The following is a 14,094-nucleotide window of genomic DNA, read 5'->3' as shown; positions in this document are numbered from 1 at the left end:
TTGCTCTCAGGGAGAAGACTCAGATTAAGGTGCTCATATTAACATTTTATTTAGATACTCCCAGAAAAATTGTGTTCTCCTGTGCACTTCCATGAGAGGGGTAAGGGATTGGTAAGAAAATCCATTAGACCTGAGATTTGTAAGTTAGCAAACTAGTCCTGATAGAATAAAATATTTTCACAACTATACGTCATTTACCACTTCAATTACCTGGGCAGGTATTATCAGTTAGTTCATGTTAACTAATTTGTTTGTTCATAGGACAGTTGTTGGGCTGGTCACATAAGAAGCACCTGAGATGTTTATAAAAAATACTCATCCCAGATGTGATTCCAAAGATGGGAAACAACACTTTTAAGTGCTCAGCAAGTCTGACCAACCAAAATCCACAAAACAACCTCCACAATTCTTTATTCAAATTCTTGGAGGCCAGATGTATTTCTCACAATTCCAAATTTCAAAAGTTTTCTAAATGCAATTCAGTTTATATTCATATTCTCAGTGGAGTCTAGGGTAACATCCTGTAACCAAATATTAGTATTTCTGAAGCATAACATGTTGATATTTACTTAAGTGGGAAAAAGACAGTACAGAGCTTTATGTTCTGACCAAATTTTATTGACAAACTTGTAGGGAAACTTGGTTTTAAGAGGTTTGGGGATAGTAGAGACAATAAAGATACTGACTGTAGTTGAGAGATAATGAGATAAAATCAAGGTTTGTCATTGATTCAGTATATGGTGAGTGAGAGGAATAAGCATATGTTCTATAAATAGGAAATATGAGAGTAAGAGCAGATTCCAGATGATAAACTTCACTGTTGATTTACTGTTGGGTCTCTATATAATGATTATAAGGATCAGGAATTTCAGAAGAAAATAAGGGCTGAAGATGCTGCATAGGCAGGAATGAGCTTATGGCTATCTACTTTTGCTGCAAAATACTGAGCAAATAATCTTTAGGTATAAAATGTATTGAGGCTATATGAAATTCATTAGGGAACATCAGTAGTGTCATGATGTTTCAGTAAATCTATTTTTTAATCTATCTATGGATAGATTAAAAAACGAGATTAATGTACAGATGAACCAAGAGAAACAGTAAACACTTCATTTTCTTTAAAGAAATTTTCCTTTGATGACTTTCTGTTCCTAACTTCAGATTTTGTTTTCCTGAATATAATAGTGCTGGTTGTTAAAAGAGAAAAATGTCTATAGGATTTTTGCAAGGAGCAGGTGCTCTTAATTCTCCACAGTCATATTGAAGTTCTTGACATGCTCTATTAATAGTATATGGCATGTGAAAACTTCTCCAGATAGAGGGTATTCTTTGAAGATTGTCAACAGACCTTTGGACTTGTACAAGAAAAAATGACATAATCCTAATATGAGATTCTTGGTAGTATTAAAAATTTCTATCTAAAATAGTACAGATCTCTAATATGAAAACCCAAGGATTCAGCAAAATCTTTCTGATAAAAATATATTAAGCCAGGGCTGTGGCTCAGTGGTAGAGCACTTGCCTGGCATGTGTGAGGCACTGGGTTCGATCCTCAGCACTACATAAAAATAAATAAATAAAGATATTGTGTCCTTATACAACTATAGATATATATATGTATATATATATATATATAAGGCAGGCACAGTGGCACACACCTGTAATCCCAGTGGCTTGGGAGGCTGAGGCAGGAGGCTCCTGAGTTTAAAGCCAGCCTCAGCAAAAGTGAGGCACTAAGCAACTCAGTGAGACCCTATTTCTAAATAAAATACAAAATAGGGCTGGGGATATGGCTCAGTGGTTGAGTGCCCCTGAGTTCAATCCTTGGTACCCCCAAAATTTTTTAACAAAAGTCAAGATATGGAGCTGGGGATGTAGTTCAGTGGTAGAACCTTGCCTAAAATGTGCAGGGTTGGGGTTCCTTAACTACACATGCACACAAGGGAAAGTCAAGATATAAACTGAAAGAATAAGCAGTAGTCGACCCACCTGCCTTCGCATAAAATAACCAAGAGGGGTTATGTGTATACATGGTACAGACAAAAAGAGCAATTTAGGGGACTATAGAATTATGTAAAAGATCGTAGACCTATAATGACTGAGATTGCAGACATTTTTCCAACCAGGAAGGAAAAGTTTAAAATCTTTATCCCATCAACATCCTATTTAAAATTTTACCATAGATTTAGGAGTAAGACTATCTGGGATTGATCTTAATTTTTATCACTTAATAAATTATTTCATAGTTATAAGGATTCTGTTAATATTTGTATTTTGAGCCAGGCTTGATACATATAAGCATATCTGTTTTGATTAAAAATTCAAATCTCGGTGCTGGGGTTGTGGCTCAGCGGTAGAGCACTTGCCTAGCACATGCAAAGGGTTCAATTCTCAGCACCACATATAAAAAATAAAGGTATTGTGTTCAACTACAATTAAAACAAAAATTTAAAAATCTCATTCTATTTTAAGAAATATGTAAACATTTATATAAAGCTCTTTTGTTGTGCATTTTAATTTTTGGTCCAAACTCCCTAAAAGACAGCAAAACCTAGTTGTGTTTCACATAGGCTACTTTTGTTTTTTTTTTTTTTAATATATTTATTTATTTATTTATTTTTAGTTTTCGGCAGACACAACATCTTTGTTTGTATGTGGTGCTGAGGATCGAACCCGGGCCACACGCATGCCAGGCGAGTGCGCTACTGCTTGAGCCACATCCCCAGCCCCTACTTTTGTATAATAAAGAAAGCATGATAAAAAGATGACAACAAGGAAGGCTGGGGGTGTGGCTCAGTGGTAGAGTACTTGCCTAGTATGTGTGAGGCCCTGGGTTCAATCCCTAGCGCCACCAAAAGCAAAAACAAAAAGGACAAGGAAAAAATGATTGAGGAATCAAGTAAAATTAGCCTTTGATGAATCCAGTTATTTTTAATTTTAGTTTGCTTACTTGGAAACGAAACTTATTAGTATATTTTATGTGCTTTTCAATGTTCACATTGTTTTCAGACATTTTAAAGATAAGTATACTGAGGCTCAGACATTATCTTGTCCCATGTCAGATTGTGGAGGAACTGGTACTGACACTTGAAAGTTCTGACTTCCTTTGTGGTATCCTTTCTTTACACAAATACAGGGTACTGCTTTAAACACTTTGTGGCTATTCCACTAATATTCTTACCATTGTCCCATAGACCACATTTAGATGTATAAAGTAGTTGCAAAGAACATAATTGTTTTTGTCATTTGTAATTATATATGTTTTGTGCAGTTTGGACTTGGCATTTCTTAATCTAAAAATCTGTCAAACTTAGTTTTTCCTTTGTTTTAATAATTCCCTGTAGCCTTGATTTAGCAGGCTAAAGCAATAATTTATAGGATTAAGAAGTATACAGAAATAGAGATTTACCTCAATTTTTGAAAACAAAATTGAAAAGTGGGAATCATAGAAGCCTAATTTTGAAAATAACTTTTGCCATTTATTCCTGATTTGTGTTCTGAATTTTAGAGTGCACTGATAGGCACTGTAAGGTGAATGTAGAAATCTAAAATTATTTCTCAACTAGGTTACAGTCAAGAGATGTCCATACATTGTAATCATCAGAGCAGATACATACACATTTAAATGTAGGGGAAGTATTAAAGAAGGTTTTGTTATTGAATCATGAAGGAATAGAAAGTCTGAAGAGACATACTGTGAAAATTGAGTCATTAATCAAAAACCTCCCAACAAAGAAGTTCAGGACCAGACCTCATTGTTGAATTCACCCAAACATTTGAGGAAGGGGAAGAGTTAATTTCAGTCCTTCTCAAGCTCTTCCAAAAAATTGAAAAGGAAGGAACACTTCCAACTCATTTATGAAACTAGCATTTTCTTGATAGCAAGATAAAGAAACCACCAAGAAAAAAAACCTGTAGACCAATTTCTCTGAAGAATATAGATACAAAAGTCTTCTACAAAATGCTGACAAACCAATTTCAACAGCATGTTAAAAGAATCATACCCCATGATTAGGTGAGATTTACTCCTGGGACTCAATTAATGTGGTATATGATGTTTACAAAATTAATAATAAAAAATCACATGATCATCTCATAATAAGCATGAGCAAAGCAAACATTCCATGCTTTTGACATGAAAAGCATAGATACCAAAAAAAAAAAAAAAGTACATTTTGTCCCATTGTCCCAGATGTGGAACACTTATAAAAATTATGTAATATCATTATATAATAATATGGTTGCAATTAATAACAAACTGTAGATTATGATTTTCAACCTCTTTTAATGTAATAGTGTCAATTTCATTGAGATATTCACAGAATTGAACACTTGGGGTTTAAGTGGGTTAATAAAGCTTTTTTGCCGGTTGCAGTGGTACACGCCTATAATCCCAGCAGCTCGGGAGGCTGAGGCAGGAGGATTTCAAGTTCCAAGCCAGCCTCAGCAATTGGGAGGTGTTAGTAGTGTTGGTATGTGGCTGTCATGTGAATTATGCTGTTAATGCTAATTTTTCTAGGAAATTTTTTAAATAACTTGGTAATCAAATTACAAGCACTTTTTTCTTTACTACATATTGTAATTGACTATATTAATTCATATTGATTTGAATTAATGTGAATACATACTAATGAACATATTTTTTACAGGTGTTAGTAAAATGGCCTTTCGTCATTTAATTGAGTTCACATACACAGCAAAACTAATGATACAAGGAGAAGAAGAAGCCAATGACGTATGGAAAGCAGCAGAATTTCTACAAATGCTAGAAGCTATTAAAGCCCTTGAAGTCAGGTAATTATTTCTTGAGTGTGGTACAGATAGTTATATTCAGGCATGTTCACCCTATTAGTCAAAATTTGCAGTATGTGTCATGCCATTAAAGAACCGACATTTTGAAATTAAGAATATCTAAGGATCTATAAAATTCTTCTGGATAATGATTGATTGTTCTTTTACTTGCATTTGATTTACTGTTATTGTTTGAAAACTGCTAAGAAGTAAAGTAGTATTTTTGGTAAAGGAAGTTTAGGCAGCCCCTTGCAGAGTTCTGTGAGTTCCTGTAAACTGTTTTGTTGATTCAAATTATAAATTATTCATATCATGCTATATTCCATAAAGGGTTTGGCTTACAAGGGCTAGCACTGAGAAAATTGGTGAAGATGAAATAAATAGGTTGGGCTAGGGTATGGATATAAGCAGATTAGAATTATAACATAAATGCATTCCATTTTAAGTCTATATTCTTGCTATGTGGGGTACATCTAGCTCTGAGTTCTGGAACGCAAGGAAAAGAAAAAAAAACCTAGTATTCAGTTACATTATTCATTGTTTAAGGATTGTCTCATCACTTGCTCCAAGGAGCCATTCCTGGTATTAAAACATAAAATTCCTCTTAGGAGGCATGAAGATAACATTAAGGAGTTATAATGAACAAAGACCTCAACATGTTTACAAAATGAATAGGAGCAATCTAAGATAATGACTAAGAATAAGAGCTCCGGAGTCATTTTCCCTGGTTTAATATCCTAGGTCTACCATACTGTGTGGCCTTAATTGTCCATAAGTACCATTTCTTTTAATTAGTTTGAAGACAATTTAAAATCAATTTTTTCTGATAAGGTCTTGGTATTTGTAACACCTAAGACATAGTAGTTGTTCAATAAAATTTGTGAATGATAGATAAATGCTTGTGTCTCAGTCAAAACCAGATTAGTACTCTACTATAAAGAGAGCTAAACTTGGGTAGCAAAATAGAGGTGTGTGCTGAGGGATGACTGATTAGGACATCCCTTCTTAAAATGAAGGTAGACTAGGGAATGTAAATGGATGTGTCAGTATCAGATATGTGGTTAAATCTTGAAGAAATAAGTGTTTTTTGTATGACCTCTGTTGCTCATGAGTGTGAGTCGTCAGTCCATAGGGAAAGTTCTTGGCAGCAGAACAGTGGAACATATTTTGTAACAGTGGCCAGGTTGAATTTGGGAGAAATTTAATGAAGTTCACATACTTAGTCTTTGGAAGATGAAGGTAAAAACAATTGGGTATTCATGTTGTATAGCTTATTTAGAACCTTTTAGAGGATTTATTATAAGACCCTTATATTAATTACGACCATCTGTGCTATTCAGTAAAAATAATAGTAACATGTTGAATTGTTTCTTGAACCAGCTAGATATTCTACAGGGAGAGTCTTAACCCCACCCACCCCCGTGTGTGATGCTATATTTCCTCTGTTCCATTGCAACTCAGCTTTAGCCTCTCCTTTCTGAGTGTGTAGAACCTCAAGATCAGATGACAAAGCTTTGGGCCTCCTAAGATCTTTTTGGGGCAGGCACCCAGCCTTGTGCTTATGTGTGATCTTCTACATTCCCTGTAATAAGTCAGAGCTTTTCAGAGTTCCCTATGGACATCACATTTACCCATCCGTTTCCTTTTAAGTTTTTGGTCAACTTCTTGGGAGCCCCAGTTGGTAATGCCACCTCAGTAGCTGCAGTGGTAAGCAATCAGTGTTGATTGTCTTTAATAAATGACTTATGATTAGGGCTATTTGAAGAATAAGCTCTTAAGTGAGATCAGATCTCCAAATATTGTTATCCTGTTTTAGATCTGTCCTTTGAATTCGTATGTGTAAAGCACTTAAAACAGTGAATGCCATATAGCAGTATTATTATGGCATATGCTCTATTCTTTGCTTGGAATGCCTTCTCCCTGCTTGTTCATTGACAGAATCTTACTCATCTTTCTATTCTCAGTCCAGAGCAAGCCACTTGTTCTCTAAAGTTTTACATTACAGCGCCAAGCAGATTGACTTAGATACTTCTATATTTTTACTTTATCTTTATACATTTTCTGCTTAAGCAATAATCATACTATTATTGTCCTTATATTTTCCCTTTAGTTTTCAACTGCTTTGAGACAAGAGTTATACATTTTCATCTTTCAGGAACCTCTAAAACTACTTCTTGCCTGGCCATTCAGCCTTAAATACTAGCTGAACTAAAGTTGGGTAGCAGCACTTTTGTTATTCTTTAATTATTTCTGGAGCAAGGATCTGGGTTCACTAGGTTATACTCATTAAAATGAGCATAAGAAGACTGGTAGAATTAATTTACAATTTACCTCAACACTTGAACAAAACTGCTTCGTTAAAGGAAACATGTTTCTTTTCTCATTTTAACATCTTTCTGTTAGGGGTGGCTCTTTAAAGTGAGTGGCCAGGTCATAGTCATAGCTTAGTTTCAATTAAATCGTAATTATTTGTATTATTGATACCATGCAAGTTGAGTTTGTCATTTAAAATGTCTTCCAAATGATTATACTGAGTTGATGTTAAATCAAAAACTTATTAGGGAATTGGAGCATTCCAAAGTGAGCCATTAATTTCCTATTAATAACAGTATTTGTCATCAGAGGAATGACCACATAATCAATAACTGAGAGTCATATGGGTCCTTAAAAAGGAAGATATAGAATTAACAGGCTATCCCCATCAGAGCAAAAGACATAGATTTAACAAGCTAAATAATTTATGAATAAAAATTTTGTGTTTAACTTGGCTGCTAAAGAGAACACTGTTGAAAAGATTATTGTGTAACCATTTTGCAGATACAGAAGGTGCATGAAGTACTTGTCTTAGATTTGCAATATGGGATTGTTTTTGGAATATAGTGTGAACTTTTTTTAAATGACACTTAAAAACATACTTTGGCCTTATTTTTGCTTTTCTGGAATTGCTTAATTATTTATTTAAAACTGTATGAGAAGGTTTCTGTTATTTGTTACAAAGCATCAGTTGCCATATAAATTTTGTTTTCTTCCCTGCCTCTTAAAGTATAATTTACATGTAATAACCATTTGCCCATTTTAATTGTAGAGTTTGAATTTTGGTTTTTTTGGGGGGGCGGGCGGGTTAGGGACTGAACTTAGAGACATTTTATCACTGAGCCACATCCCAGCCGCACCACCCATCCCTTTTTTCATTTTGAAACAGGGTCTTGCTAAGTTGGTGAGGTTGGCCTAAAATTTGTAATCCTCCTGCCTCAGTCTCTCAAGTCACTGGGATTAGGGTGTGCATCACTTCATCCAGCTGAATTTTTTTTTTTTTTGTATATACTGGTGTAACCACCACCACAATCAAGATACAGAAACATTTTCATAACCCTAGAAGGTTTTCTGTTGACTCCTTCTATTTGATCTTGAATACTACAGATGTGATTTTTATTACTGTAGTTTTACCTTATTTAAAATGTCATATAGATGGCTGGGTACAGTGGCACTCTCCTGTAAAAGTCACATAGATAGACTCACAGCGTGTAGCCTTTCACATTTGATTGTTTTCCTTTAGCATTGTACTTTAGAGATTTGTGCATGGTGGTGTGGTGATATTTTGCCCCTTTCCATTACTGAGTAGTATCTCTACTACTCAGTATGTATCTGTACTACTCAGTACTGAGTATCCATAATATGGATATACCACAGTTTCTTTTTTTATGTGATGATGTTTAAGTTATTATTGCTTTTAACTGTTAGAATTGTAAGGTTAGAATAACACTGCTATATACGAGTCTTTGAGTGGGCATATGATTTTGTTTCTCTTAGTAAACATCTAGAAATAGGATAGAACTGAATGTAAGATATGTTTAACTTTGGGAAACCATTTGGAAGGGTTTTTTTTGTTTTTTTTTTTAAGTGGTTCTACTGTTTATATAACATTGAGGGGTTCAGTTTTGTTACATTCTCATCAACACTTGGTATTGTTGAGGTTTATTTTTAAAACATTAGCAGACATTTTCTTAAAGGGACATAGTAAATATCTTAGACTTGTGTGCCATGTAGATTTTGCTGCCGTTACTCAGCTGTAATATTGTAGCATGGAGGCATCCATAGACAGCATATAAATGAATGCATGTGGCTATGTTAGTAAAAGTTGTTTACATAGAACAGGCTGCACTTAGGTCAGAGATTGCTAACTTCTGCTTTAAGTGTTCTGATGGATATATAGGTATAACATTGTGGTCTTAATATTTTGGGAGTTTCAATAAGACATGCAATCCATGGACAGTTGTCTCCTGATGATATTTTCATTTTCATATTTAATAAGTACGCTTAAAGCATACTGTTTGAGTTTTAACACATAAATATGTTTTGGCAGATATACAGGTAAAGCCATTATCACTATTAAGATAACATATTCATCACCCATCACTGTTTCTCAATTTTTAATTCATTCTCTCTCCTATGCCTATCTTCATTCGTCATGCTGATCTGCTGTCACTATAGATTAATTCACATTTTCTAGAATTTTATGTATGTAATCATGAATATGAAATATACTTATCTGTTTCTCTCACTGTAATTATTACATTGTTGTGTGTGTATATATAGATAACATTTTTTTATTGCTGGGCAGTATACCATAATTTATTGATTTAACTGTTAGTAGCTATTTAGGTTTTTCCAGTTTGGGGCTTTTACAAATAAAGTGGCTATGAACATTTGTGTGCAGTTCTTTGGACATGCTTTCATTTTTTTTATGGCAAATATCTAGGAGTGGAATAACTGGATAAATATATGTTTAATGTTTGAAGAAAGTACCAGACTTTTCCAAAAGTTGTGCCATTATACATTATAGTATATGAGTGTTCCAATTGCTCCACAGACTTGCTACTACTCAGTATGATCAGGTTTTTTTCATTTTAGCCATGCTGGTGTTGGAGGTATAGTTGTTTTTGTTTGCATTTTCCCAATGACTAATGGTGTTGAGCATTTTTTTTCACGTGCATTTTGCCATCTGTTTATTTTCTTTGGCAAAGTTCAAATCATATCAGTTCTAGTCAAATCTGCTGCCCGCTTTTTAAATTATCATCAAGAACTCTGAAGGGTCTAAGGTTTTATCGTATTTGCAAGCTAATAGGTTGGTCAGCCAGTTTGAGTACATTACATGAAACTCTTGATTCAAAGAAAAAGGACTTGATTACTTATAGCACAGGAAACAGTGTGGGATCCATGTTTCTATCAGTTTTCCTTTTCTGCCCCTGCCCCAATTCCCATAGGGATGACACAGGGCCTACATGTGTGCTCTGCTCAGTGGTTTGCATTGTATAGTTGCAGTTCAGTTCCTGAACTTTAAGAAACCTTTGTCCTAGAGGGCACATTATTTTTATTATACTGGATGATAAGTAAATCTACCTAAACTCTGGAAGAAGACAGGCTTTATCTTTTAAAGCCCTTAGCTATATGAGCAATCTTGAATTGTTGGTCCAAGGTGAAAGGCTCTCAGTGCCTTTGTTTATAAGACATGCAATCCATGGACAGTTGTCTCCTGATGATATTTTCATTTTTATATGATTTTGACCTCTGATGAAATTTTCCATGACAATACCACTTCATTGGTCACTCTTGATTAATATACCAGTAGGGACTGGGACCTGATCCATTTTGTTTTTCTCATACTGGATTCAAGATTACTATTAATAGAATTTCAGTAAGTAGGATGTGGCCATTCTTTAGTACTGACCTTAATCATTGTACCCATCCATCCAGGGCCTCTTCTATAGAATCAGACAACAGAGCAAATTCCTAGAAAGGTAGCCTTCTCCTTTAGTTTCTGTATTGACTTTACCACTTGGCCCTAGGCTAAGTGTAACAAGATGTTTTAGCAATTATACACTGCATTGTCACGTGAGGAGAAAGTCTAGGGCAAGTCCATCATTCATACTCTTGCCAGTGATTTGATACTGACATGAGTGCCTTCCAGAGCCCAAGTGTTGTCTTTGCTGATCACATCAGCCTCAGTGAGAGAGATTTTTACCACCTTTTTAATTGGACAACTCCTGTGGAGGAGAATCCTGCCCACAGGATATGCATAAATAAGTCACTTATTCTTCCAGTAAGCTTTCCCTTAGGAGCTTCTAACCAGCAGTAGCCTAGGTTTGGAAAGATTTCCAGTCATCTGAGGACTACTTGGTCTTCCTTAAACATTTTCTGGTCCCTTGTAACCACTTCTGAGGTGTAAGTCATCGTATTTTATAAAGGGAAGGAAGGTAGTACAGTGAAGTACGCAAGGTAGTACACAAGAAATACAGTCCCCGGGCAACCTAGGAATCCTGGAAAGAAAATATTGTTTATAATTGAGCCCTCCATTATTCTGGGGCACAGACTGACATTGCCTCCAGTGTGGTCTCCCCCCATTCTCACTTCAGTTAGAATGATTTGAGTCTTGCAGTTTTTGGAGAAATTAAGGGCAGTCAGTTCAGTCTTTCCTACTTCTCATAAGCACTTGAACACCAGTTGAGTGGCAGTTGTCTACCTTATGGTTTCATGTCGGCTATGAGAAAGATAGTGAGGCAAAAACCTCACTAGAAGGAGCAGAAGCATGGCTATCCGTAGGTGGTTTTAAAGGACTTATAGGTAAAGTTAAGAAAGTTGATGATCAGATCATAATCAGAGCCTTCTGATGAGGGGCCACAGACTCAGCGTCAGTTTAAAGATGCTTGTAATAGTTGGGGAGAGCTGCATCAGAGCATTTTCTTTCATTGGTAGGGCTCTAGGAATGGTTCTGATAGATAATTAATGTTCCTTCCTCCTCCATACCTCTTGGGATCTAAGGTGTTCTCTCCCCAGGTGCCAAGGTAATTGCTGTCCCTCCACCTCTCACAAATTCATTGTGTTTCGTTCTGGTAGCTATAACTTCACCTGTTTTCTGGAAGTCCTCCTCTTACCCAAGCCTTTCATCTGGAGTGCCATTTTTATAAAAACTTAAGAGACCTATTTTGTTTCTTTGGCTTATGTGGGCCATTGTAAGTGTATTTGGCTAGCATTGTATTCAACCAAGTAGTCAATATTCTCTTGAAAAAAGATGATGTCAATTCAGTAAGAGAATCCAGATGGTTGAACTGGAATTAAGTTTGAATCTTTTAAGCCTATTTTGACCAGGGTGTCACCTGAAACAAGTACCAACCAGATTGTCATAGGGTTGCTCTTGGGAGAAAAGAAAAGGATCATGTCCAAGAATGTTCAGGGCAGAATCCTAAATTTTCCAATTAGGATTATATAACCTTCCTACCCCTTTTTGTCTTCATCATTACCCAGGAAGCAGCTGAGAAGAGATGATTCCTTTCTGTGGACAACTGAATTTGATTACCAAACTGCCTTACCCAGATTTTTTGGTCAAGGAGGAGGTGAGGGAAATAGTCAGAAATCTTTTTGAATCAATGTTTTGAGAAGGCCATTGTAAATGCTCCGTAATATTAGTTATCTGTTGATGGTAGAGAGTATGAGAAGTCCATTAATACCTTTAATGTTAGCCAGTTATTAGCCAATTACTGAGTAGCATTTGTGATTAAAAACTGCAGTACTCTCGGACTGATGGTGATCCAAAAAGTTGAACAGAAGACATAGATTAATTTCAGAGGCTACAATGTGTGGCCTAAACTAGCTGATCAGACTGCAGTAGCAACAGTGTAAACTGAAAAAGTGTTAACAGTGGTAAAGCACAACTGACAGCCTAGAGATGGAGCCAAAAGTCTAGTATAGTCAGCCTTCAAGTACCAGAGACAAAACCATGTGATATGGCTTTTTCACTCTGAGACAGACAGGGCAACTCTTTGTAGATGTCACAAGTCTGGCACACAGTCTACATCAGAAACAGGGTCTTTTACTTGTGCTCAATCCGTGATGGTGGATGTGTTGGCACATTCAGAATAAGTCGGATCTAGGCATTAATGGTGACAGTCTGGGTGCAGATGTGATTAGCAGTTTGATTCCAGTTGATTTCATTAGAGAACCATCCTTTATATAGGCATCAAAATAAGTGACCCAGATTAAGAATAGGGAATGTTGACCAGAGCTATGAGGACAGTCTCAGTTTCTACCCATTGGGCAAAGCCATTGTGTCTACTTTTAGTTTTCATGGTTTTGAGGTTGAACACCTTCAGCAGCCCAGTGAACACCATCAGGTTTCAACTTAACAAAACCATTAGTGAGTCAAGGATCCCATTAACCTGTTGGCTTTACTTTTGGTCAACAGAGAGTGGGAGCTACCACTTTTTCATATAAAGCCAAAGTATAAACTGACTGCTTTCTTAAATATACCCTTTACATTTGACAAATGATACTTGTTGGGCACTTCTAACCTTATTACTGCCATTCTAAATCTTGTAAGTGTACTTATTGTTAGATGCTGAAGCACTGAAACAGCAGTTTATAGAATCAACTCCACCCCCCAAGGTCAAGAGAACTTCCCTATCCTGCTCTGAATCATGCCTGTACCCCATCAGTTGAATGTAAAGTGCCTTTTCTCCCTCAGGGAACTAGGTAGGATAGTAAGTTGGGCACTTGAAAGTTTGAGTTCTTCACATTCCTGAGTTTCTCCCATCATACTTGGTGAGTACATATTGACTGTAGCTCCACTTGAGAATAGGGAGACTTTGGCTCTCCCCTTAATTTTCTTTCTCCTTAAAAGCACTTGAAAGTAGAGGGGAAGGGAAAGATAGAAGAGAAGTTATGGAGGAAGAAAGTGATTCTGGTTTCAAACAACTCACAGACTGCATGGGGTTCAGACAAACAAACCTCCAGTTTCAGCCCCTTCAAAGACCTCAAGGTTATTCTTCTGACACAGTCTGTTTCAGCTATGAAAACTCCTGATTTCAGCTGCCCCCTCTCATGTTGCTTTCCAGTTGGAACTTCCAGGTCCTGCCTTTGGCTTGAAAGATACTCCTTAATCCTGGACGTTTACTGCCCCATTGTCATATCATTTCCATTTTTGCCTAGTTTTAACATAAAAGTTTAAGGGTTTTCACTTGGTCTGTAACTATGATTTTCTCCTGTTCACCCTCTAATATTTTATAGTTTCAGTGGTTTTTTTAAAAGCCAGCTTCATTTTGAGTTAATTTTTTAATGTATGATGTGAAATAAAGGTTGTAGTTTGTATTTTCCATGTAGCTATCAGATGTTCTAGCACCACCATTAAAATATTATCTTTCCTTTATTAAAATACTTTGGAACCTCTTTTTCAAAAGTTTATTCTGTAAGTGGGGCTCTGTTTTGGACTTTACTCTGTTCCATTAATCTTCATAGTTGTGCTTTCACCAG

At 36.0% G+C, this 14,094-nt stretch overlaps 1 protein-coding gene and 1 non-coding gene across 9 annotated transcripts in view; both read left to right on the top strand.

Moving 5' to 3' along the window:
• Nucleotides 1-14,094, top strand: part of Znf131 (zinc finger protein 131) — a 30,211-nt gene that overhangs the window by 6,092 nt on the left and 10,025 nt on the right. For all 8 annotated transcript variants that reach the window (XM_015497349.2, XM_048800078.1, XM_015497350.2 and 5 more), the window contains one exon: nucleotides 4,650-4,794. In XM_015497349.2, the coding sequence (XP_015352835.1) occupies nucleotides 4,650-4,794 (145 nt within the window). The remainder of the gene's footprint in view (nucleotides 1-4,649; nucleotides 4,795-14,094) is intronic.
• Trnat-agu lies at nucleotides 2,783-2,854 on the top strand. The gene has a single exon. It is a non-coding gene; the product is annotated as a tRNA-Thr (tRNA).

Source organism: Marmota marmota, unplaced genomic scaffold (genome assembly GCF_001458135.2).
Source record: "Marmota marmota marmota unplaced genomic scaffold, marMar, whole genome shotgun sequence".
NCBI lineage: Eukaryota > Metazoa > Chordata > Mammalia > Rodentia > Sciuridae > Marmota > Marmota marmota.
This window is presented reverse-complemented; position numbering and strand designations above follow the sequence as displayed.